At 39.6% G+C, this 13,307-nt stretch overlaps 1 protein-coding gene across 1 annotated transcript in view; it reads left to right on the forward strand.

Annotated features, from left to right (window-relative positions):
• Window positions 1-3,081: 3,081 nt before the first annotated feature.
• Window positions 3,082-13,307, forward strand: part of LOC141339050 (uncharacterized) — a 49,832-nt gene continuing 39,606 nt past the window's right edge. Inside the window, exons 1-2 of the mRNA XM_073844675.1 lie at window positions 3,082-3,219; window positions 6,544-6,696. Of these exons, the coding sequence (XP_073700776.1) occupies window positions 3,155-3,219; window positions 6,544-6,696 (218 nt within the window). The 5' untranslated portion in view covers window positions 3,082-3,154. The remainder of the gene's footprint in view (window positions 3,220-6,543; window positions 6,697-13,307) is intronic.

Raw genomic sequence — 13,307 nt, forward strand, 5'->3', positions numbered from 1 at the left:
CAATGGATTGTGGGACAGTTGTGTTCTCTGTCGTGCGGATTTCCGTGTGGAGCTGAGGGCGCGGGAGGACAGTGCTGCCATCTACCGCTCCATCAGTTCAGTGCTGAACGCAGAATGACAAGAAACTCCTTATGTTCTGTGTCTAATGACTATATATAAATGATAGACAACCACTTGAAGAGAAACAGCCCAAACGACTCACTCATGCCTTTATCGCTGTTCAATAAATATGAATAAATCATAATACATTTGTGGACACTGTAGTTCTCTTCTCTCTGCTCGATCAAAGCTCGTATGTCTGGAGCCATTTATTGCATTCTACATATTAACTGTATGTACTTAAGGGCCCTAAGGTCCACAGTTTACATCATAATCCAAGCATCTAAACTGACAAAAGGACATCAAAATCAGCCAAACAAACCCAAAGCAGAATCCAACAACAGAGAAACAAGCCACATCATAAGAAGACCACTCAGGTTTTGGTGTGATTTTTTTATTTATTTGTATTTTTTGTTAAACAAAATACTAATGTTGAATTGCAACTCAAAGAAAAGGATATTTTTATTTTTTTTATGAATATACTGCCGACTTCAGAATTTGGTATATTGTAAATTTACTCATTATAAATGGAAAGTTTTTCATTCATAAATGTAAATGGACAGTGAAAAAAAAAAATAAAAAAAAAAAAAATAAATAAACAATTGTTTAATTTTCATTGTTTATGTATATATATATTAAACAAATATATTTTTTTTTTATTTGAAAAAAAAAAAAAAAGAAAAAAAGAAGAAGACCACTCAGACCCGGGGTGTGCAGACATGTTCCTGTCCTGAGTTTAGCTCAGACCCTAATGAAACAGTCCTGATCAGGGGTCAGGGGTTATTATATAATAATAATGAGGTTTATTTGTAATAATGGTCTTGAGTTTCTCCTGACTAATTTAAATATTCCTGAAGAGTTTTCCATGGAGTGGTGCTCTTCCTGCTGGAGCTGCTGTTCTACCAGAGGCTTTTAAATTTGAATTTTTAAAGTTTGGAAAATGGATGGATGGAGATAAACCAATTATTATATTTAGTACTTTTATTCCTGCTGCCTTTTCTCTCTATTTTTTTCGTTCAGAATGCACATTATTCATATGTAACAAACAAACAAAAGCAAAAACAAACAAATAAGAAAGCTACTGCACAACTCGCTGGCAGCGTTCGAAGAGTATGAATAGTTTATCAACAGTTAGTGTACATTAATACTTGTTTAAGCTGTTCATCTTCATGTTCAGGGGTCCGTTCTTCGTACCTCGCTAACTAAATTAGCTGGATTTGATTGTTGACGATTTGGCATGATCTTGGATTGTTTGGTTCTTCGAAGCTCATCCTGGACTTGCTGTCATAGCAACAGCTCTGCAAGCTTAAACCTGCTCGGGAGCAGGTTTCTTCTTCTTCTTCTTTGTTGTTTAATGGCGGTCGGCAACCAATCGTAAAGGCGCATTACCGCCACCTACTTTACTGGAGTGTGGGCCTGAGTCAACTAACTCCCAAAAAAAAAAAAAAAAAAAAAAAACATATATATATATATATATATATATATATATATATATATTCCAACTTTAAATTCTGTTAATTAGGCCGGTTCTTCTCAAATAATTTAATAAACCTTCATTGTTATAACCCCCAAGTATAATTTTAATGTCTAAAGGTCCTTGTGTCATAATTTCTTCCTTTAATATTTCTCTTTCTATGATAAATTTTTGACAGTGACATAATATGTGTTCAACTGATTCTTCCTCTTGACAATAATCACATAATCCGGTTGGATGTCTCCCTATTAGGTGTAATGTTTTATTTAAACCCGTGTGTCCCATTCTCAATCGTGTAATTATACCTTCTGGGGAGCAGGTTTATTTCATGTAAACAGGATTTAGGCTGCGCTCCTGGCGGGTTATGATTGGTTGAAATGGCGAGGTCACATCTGATTGGTTAAAGAGCACGACTGACGCGGACTGACTCACGTGGGAAAAGAAAAGTATCTTGCAAGAAAGTGTATATATATATGACAGGTTCCAAAAAATATTTGTCAGCACAACTGTTGATATTATCCAACATTGATCATTCTAATAATAAATCAGCATATTAGAATGATTCCTGAAGGATCGTGTGACACTTAAGACTGGAGTAACAGCTGATAAAAATTCAGCTTTTCATCACAGGAATAAATTCTATATAAATTTCAAAGTATGATATATAAAATATATAAAAAAACAAAAACATTATTTTATTTTGTAAAACAATTTGCAATATTACTGTTTTTTCTGTATTTTTAATCAAATAAATGCAGTCTTGATGAGCATAAGAGACTTCTTTAAAGACTATTACAAGTCTTACTGACCCCAAACTTTTGAACGGTAGTGTATAAAAAAATAAAAATATAAATAAAATAACATATCAAGGAAAAAACATGTAACATGGGCAGCATTAACGCGTTTAATTTGTTCACTACTTTTGCCAGCCCTCTCTCCTTGCTTTTCCAGCCTTTGCAGTTTTCCCTTGCGTTTTAATTAAACTCTGAAACTCCTGAAATCCCTCAATCAAGAGTTCTTGCTCTGCTGCAGAAAAATACTGAGCGCGCTCCTTCGTCATGTTCGCCGACCAATCAAAGAGTTGCCCATCAATGTTTCTACTATCGATACGTAGCCCCTTTTAAGCCACCCAGTGATCTCAGATTACTTCATCCAGCTATACTAATCATCAACAACAGGTGCGTTCGGAGAACCGGAATAGCGAGCTCATAGTTAGCGCGATGATTTGATCTTGGATGTGTCATTTGATCTTGGATGTAGTAAGCGAGGTACGAAGAACGTACCCCAGGACAGTGTTAGAAATGCAGGTTGTTTGTGTGTGTACTTGTGTATTTCTGCCAGTGGTCACTGCTCCTCCTGACCGCAGGTGGCGCTGCAGCGATTGAGCGAAGCGGAAAACGGCGAATGGAGGGAAATTTCATTGTGGATGACAGGAGTGTGTCGGGGTAAACACTGCGGCTCATGATGAACTCCAACAAAACATAGCCATAAACCCTGTTTAAGATCATCGAACGCCTTTCTGCTGAGCGTGAACACTGGAGAAGAATGGTGTGCGAGCAGCGGAGCGCTTTCTGAGCGGAAATGATGTCCAGCAGCGCGGATCTGGAGACTTTAATGATCGAGGCTCTCAGTGACGCAGACTCCAGGTAAACACTGACTGAACAAGTGCACTACCTAGTGCTCTCAACGGTTAGTATAGATGCTGTCTGTCAGAAGAAGAGGTTTCACACTCGCTGCATCTCTGTGAACTGTACATTGTTGAAGTCCAGATGCATAAATATCTCACTTCACACTTTATTGCTGTTATAGATAGAAATACCGCCAGTTCGGAAAAAACAAATTACTTTATATTAAAAAAGAAAATATTCGTCGGTCTAAAATTGAAAGAGGATTCAATATTTTGGATTTTAAGACCTCTAATATGATATTTACAATTAAATGGCTCAAAAACTATTAGAAGAGTACATGGTATTATTCAGTATCTAATCGTATGTTTGAGAAAGTAGGTAGTATAGAATTCCTATTAAAATGTGTTTTGATATTTATAGATTGCCCATTAAACCTGCAAGCTTTACTTGCATCATAATTTCTCCCCCTATAAATTTACCATTTGGAATAATACAAATATTAGGTTTAGAAACATTTTTTTAAAAAGTTGGTTTAAAATGGGAATTATTTGGTTAAAACAGTTGATATTTTATATAGTTAACATTTCAATTGATCCTCTACAATATTTTCTGGTTTTACATGCAATTCTATTAGAAGACAGTGATTATTCTTTACATTCAGTGGAAAATATGTTAGAAAGAACTCAGTGATTATATACAACAAAAGCTATGATTTATTAGAATTTTGTGGACACTTGTATAGTTTTTCACATAGGAGTTTTATATTTATGATTGATTTGGTTATAATAATTGCCCATTACTATATTCATAAAGTCAAATGGAATGAAAAAGCAAAAACAAATTTTGAACAATTTAAAGTTGATATTAAAATATATTTAGAGAAAAAAGAGAACAAATTTAAAAGCCAAAGATACATATTAAACAGCTGTATAGTTTTTATTTAAGTACAGATGGTTAAAGTAAAAAGCCTTTCTCTTGTACTTTTTCCCTTTTTCATTGAATTATTGTACTCTTTCATATGTTTGCCCCTGACATGTAAGGATGTATGTGCGCTTGTTTGTAAAATATGTAATAACAATGATAAAAAAGGAATACCATTAGTACTTATACAAATATCTAAAGTGGCATGTTTGTATAACAGGGCTCTAGACTAACTTTTTGCACTGGTTGCACTGGTGCGCCTAACTTTTTTTCTTAGGTGCACCAGCACAAAAGTTAGGTGCACCCAAATTTTCAACCGCATCACATTTAACACCGCAGTTTTACAAGTTCACTTTTTTATTTTTTTTTATTTTTTTAATCTCTGTCCATATAGGCAATATTGACTTGTAAATGATTAACTAACAATCTGGTCAATATAAAGTTCTTTATTTGAAACTTATTTTTTTTCCCCAGTACTTTACCCTACTTTGTGTAATAACGAAAACATTTCAGTGAAAAAATAAGTCCAAAACTCTCTATTTTAACATTTTGAACAATAGGGCTCTACAATCTTTTTTTTTTTTTTTTTTTTTTTTTTTTTTTAAATTCTTGTTTTAATTTTTCTCATAATCAAATGAAAGCATAAACATTTATTTATTTTTAATCAAATGAAAAATAAACCTTTTTAATTTTTGGCAAACATATATATGATTTATAAATAGGAATATATAAACACCTACATTATACTGTACAAAAGTAATACAGGACTAATATTGTTCTCATGTTAAACCGTACTTTTATTTTGACAGGTTGCCATGGAGTTTCTGTGTGTACAGTATGATATGATGCTTTCTCAAATGAAACGGTAAAAGTGACACAGTAGGTTTGGAGATTGAGTTTATCTGTTCATATGAGATGCAAATGCCAAAAATTAGCGGGAGCGTCACGCGTGCTTCAGTAGCCTATACGCGTGTAGTTAAAAAAAAAAATACACGTCTCCACCATTAATACATAGAGGCAAACGGAAACATGCAGGATTCATTTTAAACGGTCTTTTTGCCTTTCAGTTTTCAGACATATGTATATATATCCATGTTCATAGACACTATTCCATATCGCGATTTGAATTAAGTGGCAGACCAACTTTTGATTTATCAATCCAGAAATCAACGTATTACGTGGCATTCCGCGCCATAGTAAATTCGGTTTTTATGAATGGAGTCCGCGATCCAGTCGGGGTTTTTGCGGAGGAGGCATTGTAAACGCTTGACAATGTAGAGACATCCTGACTGCATCACATGCATTTTCAAACGTACACACACGTACAGGAATATCTGGACCACGGGCAATCAGAGGGGGGGCGGGATCCGTCCTTCATCTCTGATTGGTTTAGACCACGATATGGCTCTAATGTGTGTCTGTTATTGAGTGACGGAGTTTCGTTTTTTCCCCCTTGAACGGCTGGTCGCACCGGTGCAACCTTTGATTTTTTTTAGTCGCACCATTGAGAAATTAGGTCGCACTCTAGAGCCCTGTATAATATCTCAAAGTTCAAAACAATTACTCCAGCAAAATTCTACTATATGTTCTATTTTAATATGTTTTAAATAATAAATTATAAATATGGAACCCAAATTATTGACCTTGTGAATCGAAGCACGTCATGTCAGATAGATAAAGTCAGAAAGTTAGTTACTGTCATGCAGCTATTGTTCCTTTTACCTCTTAATATCTTTACATATTCTTCAGATGTTGAAAAACTGAAAATCATTAACAACATTTGTTATTTTAACAATACTAATTTTTCTTTCTCATTAATCTATGACGTTAAAACAAATGTTAGATCAGCTTTGTGTTTGCTGAAGCCAAATCGCAGATTTGCACACCTAATCTGATCTGTCATCTGTCGAATTAGGTTATTTGTTACTGAGCCCTGTCACTATGAAAGAACAAATACAGACTTTTCATAATCATAGTATTAGATGCTTCCTAGGACGCACTGCATTTAGAGTCTGCGTCAGGGCAACGGTTCAATAAGAAGTTAATATTGAATCATTTAAATTGCAGAGAGAATATTGTCTTTTTTTGCTATGCAGCACTGAATTAATGAGCAGTGGCTTGATGCCTCCTACTGCTAATTCTAGTTTTATATTTGAAAGCATTGTTCTGCTTTTTTCCTCCATAATTTATTATTCCATATTCCAAATGTTCTATTTAAAACATTAATCTCATAACATCATGTGTGCAGTTAGTAAGTGCAGTGTAATGCACATCATGAGATTCTTAACAAAGTCACTTTCAGCGGTGTATGGCATGTGTGTCTGCTTTACGTCATATTCTCATGATTTCACACAGTGTCAGCTCAGAGCGGTTGTATTGGCCTGAAGCAGAGATGAGTGTAGTCTTGTGGTCGTCCTGCAGGTGTGTAGAGTCTCTGCTGTGTCGCGGTGCCAACCCAAACAGGATCGTCCGGGACGGTGTGGCGGCGGTTCATTTAGCTGCAGGGAAAGAGTCTGAGAGAGGACTGCGTTGCCTCAAACTCATCCTCCAGTACGGAGCTGACCCCAACCTCAGGTCAGTCACGCCGTTAGTTCACCGCTGTAATCCTTCCTCTCCATTCGGCTGTCGAATAGTTCATAATAGTGCTGGTAACACTCATCTGGGACAGTGTTGCTTACACAGCTGTGTTCTGCTCATGTACCTGCTCTCCACAGTCTCTACAAGTAGTCACATCTGTAAAGCTTATCTATTGGATTTTAGAATAGTCTTGATCACTTCAAGCATCGTTAGCTGCGCTCAAGGGATCTGCCCTGCTGTTTTTGAAGTTTTGCTATTTAACAAGTAAAATTAATAATTCAAAATACTCTCTTGAAATATGTGAAATGTAAATGGTTTATTTTAAATTGCAAAAATGTAAATGTAAGTTACTGTGACAAGGGGAAGGGAATTTATATGTGTGTCAGGTTTTTAGAAAGAAAAGCACTTCTCCATAGGATGCGCCAGTGCAGCATTTGAACTGAATATAAATTGAAAATAACGCTGGGACGTTTCAGTGTTTGTCTGTTTACTCGCTCCAGACAGACTGTCTATTCGACCGCTGCAGTGCAGGACAGTAACGGTGGCTCATTGAGTCCTCAGATATTAGGTGTGTTCGAGCTCATGCTGCGCTGCGCAGACCGATCGGCGAGATTACCCGAAAGCAGTCGGGGAGGAGCTGAAAACGGAGCCGTGAAGTCGGACAAGTTGGGGATCTCGTTGCTCCCTCAAACATGGCAGATCACATGGCGTTTGCCTACTTTATTGCAGATGAACTGGAAGCTATAGAAATACCTTTTTTGTTGGAAGAAATGCAGCACATGCAAGTGAAGCAGCAACTACAGATTTCAGCATCAGTCATCAGTGTTGACCACATTACATTAAATGTCTGTGACATTTTAGTTATTCCATAAAAAATATTACTTAAATATGCAGCTGAATACTATAAGTGGTCTGTATGAAAAAAGTACAATAATAAACTTATGCACAAATCCAATATAAAGAATTTAAGGGAATAAAATGTACTGCAGTCAAAAGATCGTAAACTATTTACGAAATGGCATGCAAATTGATTTGTTATGCACGAAACACGCGTGATCATCGTCATGTGGTGAATGTGGCCAATCGTGAGAAGCTGTGACGTCATCACAGCCTGGCGCAGTACCTTCTGAAATGCTGCGCTGGCTGAGCAAGCCGGCTGTTCTCGAAACGCTCTCGCGTTACTTTGATGCCACACGTGAACGTCACGTGGCGTCGGCGCCGGTTCAAGTCGGACAAAATTTCTAACCGGCATGCACTACTTCAAGTCAGCCGCCGATCGGTCTGCGCAGCGCCGCATGAGGTCGAACGCACCTAACCCCATGTGACTCGCTGTGCCGTATGTTCTGTTTTGAAGGCAGATGATGAGGTTTGGTCAAAAAGAAGGCGAAAAATCTTGACCTTTGCTTTTTTGTCTGAATCAAGCAGAAACAGAGCAAGATCAAGACCACAATCCAGATTTTTGCTAACTAACTGTATCTTATGCCATTAAAACAGATGAAATATACAGCAGGAGGTCCTTTGATAAGGTCATTGATGCCGACTGGAGAGCGTCAGTGAATGAAATGTCAGTTTTGCATTGTGCTTTGAAAACGACAGATTTCTGGTGTTGAATTTCAAGGGGTTAACATAGCTAGTGTAAACGGCACCCTCTGTCTGGAGAAATTACAGAGAGTGAAATCTTATTAACGCTGCGCGTGTTATTATTTACATCCGGAATATTTAAGCGGCTAAAACAGCTGAAAGATTTCTCACAGACACCATTTTCTTTGACTCGAGATGTGGAGCACACAAGGACGGACAACGCCAAAGTTAAGTGTTTTGTCTTAATTACAACACGTGTTTTATAACGTTATATTGTTTTTTAACGATACTCATGTGCTGTTTATGCCTAATCTTTTCTCTGAAACATTTCTTTTCACTCGTGATATGGAACAGATGAGGAGCTGCTTTAAACACAGTAAGTGTTTCATCTCATTTATAATATGTATTTGAAAATATATTTATTTAAATGAGTATTTATGTGCAGTGCCCTCATAAACCTTTTCTCAGAAAAACATTTGCTTTGCTAGGAGGTTGCCAGGAAAAGCCCAGCAGTGTTTTAGGACCAGGGGCAATGGGGTAACTCCCTCAATAACCAAAACCAGCCATATTTATACCATGGTTAATGGAAACCTGGAATCAGGTTATTCATTATTTTTAAAATAACATCTTCTGTGCTTTTATAAGTGCTAACTTTACATATGAACTGAACGGAGCAATTATCAGCACAATATGAACGAAAGGGGGTCGCACACAGGACGAGAAGCACTGCGTTGCGTTGCACAATTTATACACATTATTTCTGTGAGTCTGCGGCGCCCAGCTTGTACTTGTTTTAGGAGTTGTTCTAGATGCGGCTGTATACTCACAATCACCGTATACTCTGCACGCTCACAAAGTGTGATAAGATTTGTGCGAGCCATTCCTTTCACAAAGCTGATAGAAAAATGTGCAATCTATTTAAATTCTATTGAGATATTGCTAATTTAAAATGCTATGGAGAAGGTCGACCATTATCTAAAAAAGCACATAAACTAAAAAACTACTCATGGCCGCCTTTACTAATTATTGTAGGCTTACTTGATGACAGATTTTGGGTGAACAATTCTAGTATTGTAATTGATAATTGACTCTGACATTTAACCTGTTAATAGTTTTGATATATGGATGTGAAATTATTATTTTTTTTTAAATTATTCCAATTTTACAGAAATACTTTTGTGATGCTGCAAGTGGGAGTGTATATCTTGCTTGGCTGAAAAATGCAGAGCAACATCTCAACATGAAAACAAAAAGAGTCTAACATCAAGGTGATCCAAATGTCTCTAGCATACAACAACAGATTTCTTCAGTGTGCATTAACAGTTGATTGTAATGAATGGGATGCTGATAAACACAAGCATGATAAACTTTATGAAATTTAGAGTACATATGGACCAAATAAGAATATGTGTTTTGTGCCTTTGCACTGTTTTGCTTTAACATTATAACTAGATTGCATACCTTGTCAATGTCGTGCGCTTGCTTGGCCCTTTGTTGTGCTAAGTGTGTTCAGCTGAATTCAGTTTCAGTTTTTGTCAGACGGGTATAAAAAGAGGTTATTATACCGTGGCAGCCGTTGTGTGAAGACCGAAGAGTGTAAATTCCATTGACTCTACCTGTGCGGGACACCAGCAAGAGACTTAAGTATCACTTTTGATTCATCCTCTTTCCTTCATCTTGCTTCACTTCACTTTACTTGTTTCAGTTTTTATGATCAACACTTACTATGTGTTTCCATATCCCTACTATTACTACCAATCGCAAACCACACATCACACACTGTACAGTCGTGGCCAAAAGTTTTGAGAATGACACAAATATTAGTTTTCTGTTAGTTTTCAGTTTGCTGCTAAACTGCTTTTAGATCTTTGTTTCAGTTGTTTCTGTGATGTACTGAAATATAATTACAAGCACTTCATATTTCAAAGGCTTTTATTCACAATAACATGACATTTATGCAAAGAGTCAGTATTTGCAGTGTTGGCCCTTCTTTTTCAGGACCTCTGCAATTCGACTGGACATGCTCTCAATCAACTTCTGGGCCAAATCCTGACTGATAGCAACCCATTCTTCCATAATACCTTCTTGGAGTTTGTCAGAATTAGTGGGTTTTTGTTTGTCCACCCGCCTCTTGAGGATTGACCACAAGTTCTCAATGGAATTAAGATCTGGGGAGTTTCCAGGCCATGGACCCAAAATTTCAACGTTTTGGTCCCCGAGCCACTTAGTTATCACTTTTGCCTTATTATTGTGCCGGTGCTCCATCGTGCTGGAAAATGCATTGTTCTTCACCAAACTGTTGTTGGATTGTTGGAAGAAGTTGCTGTTGGAGGGTGTTTTGGTACCATTCTTTATTCATGGCTGTGTTTTTGGCCAAAATTGTGAGTGAGCGCACTCCCTTGGATGAGAAGCCACCCCACACATGAATGGTCTCAGGATGCTTTATTGTTGGCACGACACAGGGCTGATGGTAGCGCTCACCTTTTCTTCTCCGGACAAGCCTTTTTCCAGATGCCCCAAACAATCGGAAAGAGGCTTCATCGGAGAACGTGACTTTGCCCCAGTCCTCAGCGGTCCATTCGCCATACTTTTTGCAGAAGATCAATCTGTCCCTGATGTTTTTTTTGGAGAGAAGTGGCTTCTTTGCTGCCCTTCTTGACACCAGGCCATCTTCCAAAAGTCTTGGCCTCACTGTGTGTTCAGATGTGCTCACACCTGCCTGCTGCCATTCCTGAGCAAGCTCTGCACTGGTGGCACTCCGATCCCGCAGCTGAATCCTCTTTAGGAGACCATCCTGGCGCTTGCTGGACTTTCTTGGACGCCCTGAAGCCTTCTTAACAATGCAGTGGAAAGTTTATTAAGTTAATTTTCATGGCAAAGAAGGACTATGCAATTCATCTGATCACTCTTCATAACATTCTGGAGTATATGCAAATTGCTATTATAAAAACTTAAGCAGCAACTTTTCCAATTTCCAATATTTATGTAATTCTCAAAACTTTTGGCCACGACTGTAGGCAGTGCAACCCTAACAACCTGCAGACTTTGCCTATGTCTGCTAACACACTACTTTCTTTTTCTATTGGTCACTGGAATTGGCAGTATGCAGTAAATAAAGCATATTTCATTACATCTATTACTAGTCATTCAAAGCTAAACCTGCTGGCCCTGACAGAGACTGGATCAAACCAGAGGACACTGCTACACCTGCAGCACTCTCCAATAATTTCTCATGTTCCCACACTCCTCGTCTGACTGGAAGAGGTGGAGGTACTGGTCTACTCATCTCTAATGATTGGAAATTTATTCCTTTACCTTTTCTGGGTAGTAACTGCTCCTTGGAATAATATTCAGTTACTATTAGCCACCCTTTTAAAACCAATCTTGTAGTTGTTTATCGCACCCTAGGAGCACAAGGTGAATGCTTGGAGAATTCAACATCCACCTAGATAAACCTAAAGCTGCAGACTTCCACACTCTGCTGGCCTCCTTTGATCTAAAGAGAGTGTTAGCTACAGCAACAATTGGACCTTATTTACACACAACACTACTCCACTGATCATGTGCTGGTGACTCCACTGCACACCTCGGATCACTTCCTCCTCACTCTTAACCTCTACGTGGTTCCTGGCACAATACATACCACTCCACATGTCATCTTTCGACGTAACCTGCACTCACTATCACTCTCCCATCTATCTACTATGATTTCATCTTCGTTTCCTTCACCTAAACAGTTCTCATCGTTTGATGCTAACAGTGTGTGGCCGGGCGTGGATTAACAACGACATAGCAAGAGTTGAGTGAGCCCCGGAGGGTGAGTTTTATTAACAGGGTTAATAAAGTGAACAATACGGGTGAGTGAGGAGGTGATGTCGTCGGCTTTCGGTGCAGGGTGATTCCTTCCTTGACGGTGCTTCCCAGTGACGGTGGCCAGCAAAAGGGGTTGGTGCAAAGGACGTGCTTTAACCCCGGTGAGCGGAACCCGGAAGTGGGGGACCAGGCGGTCACGGCGAGTCTGCGGGAAGAGCGACACAAAGATCAGGTAAGTCTCACGCCTCATCGGCGATAGAACTCGCTTGTATGTCTCAAACAGTCTGATTATAAAGCCGCCGTGGCCGTGACCGATTGGTCTGTGGTGAGTGCCTCCAGGTGTTGCTTGTGTGTTGCCAGGGCGACGCTGATTGATCTTCGGGACTCCCGTCACACTCCCCCCCCCCCCCCCAAGCGACGTCCTGGTCCTGGAGGTGGAAACAGAAAGGGGAAATAGGGGGTGGGAGGGGAGTGACCCCTGACAGACCTGAATAAGCTGCCCAGGACCGAAAGAGTCCGTCGGCGTTGGTGTTGCTGGAACCGGCCCGGTGGCGCACATCAAAGTGGAAGTCCTGGAGCGACAGGAACCATCTCGTGACACGGGCGTTTGTGTCTTTGGCCCGGGCCATCCATTGTAGAGGAGCATGATCTGTAAAGAGAGTGAATTTACGGCCCAATAGGTAATACCTTAGCTCCAGGACGGCCCACTTGATGGCGAGAGCTTCTTTCTCCACGGCTGCGTAGTTTCTCTCGGCCCGGGTCAGCTTGTGGCTAATGTAAACCACCGGATGCTCTTCTCCCTCCTGGACTTGGGAGAGCACGGCCCCCAGTCCCGTGTCTGGCTCCGTTGTTAAGGCCTGTTTGATAAGTTAGAAGGCCTGTTCCGCTTCCTCGGTCCAGCAAACTCGTTCTGGTTGCCCCTTCCTGGTCAGGTCTGTCAGGGGGGCCGCTATAGAGGAGAAGCTGGGGATAAAACAACGGTAATAGCCTGCCAACCCCAGAAAAGCACGTACCTGGGTCTTGTTGTGCGGCTTTGGGGCTTCCAGGATCGCTTTGACTTTGTTTTCCTGGGTCTTGACAAGTCCTCTCCCTATAGTAAAACCCAGGTACTTGGCTTCATTTAAGGCGAGATGGCACTTGTGGGGGTTGGCAGTCAGTCCAGCCCGACGAAGCTCGGACAGCACCCTTCTGAGTTGGTCCAGGTGGTCGTCCCA

The sequence above is a fragment of the Garra rufa genome, chromosome 7 (assembly GCF_049309525.1).
Source record: "Garra rufa chromosome 7, GarRuf1.0, whole genome shotgun sequence".
Lineage (NCBI taxonomy): Eukaryota > Metazoa > Chordata > Actinopteri > Cypriniformes > Cyprinidae > Garra > Garra rufa.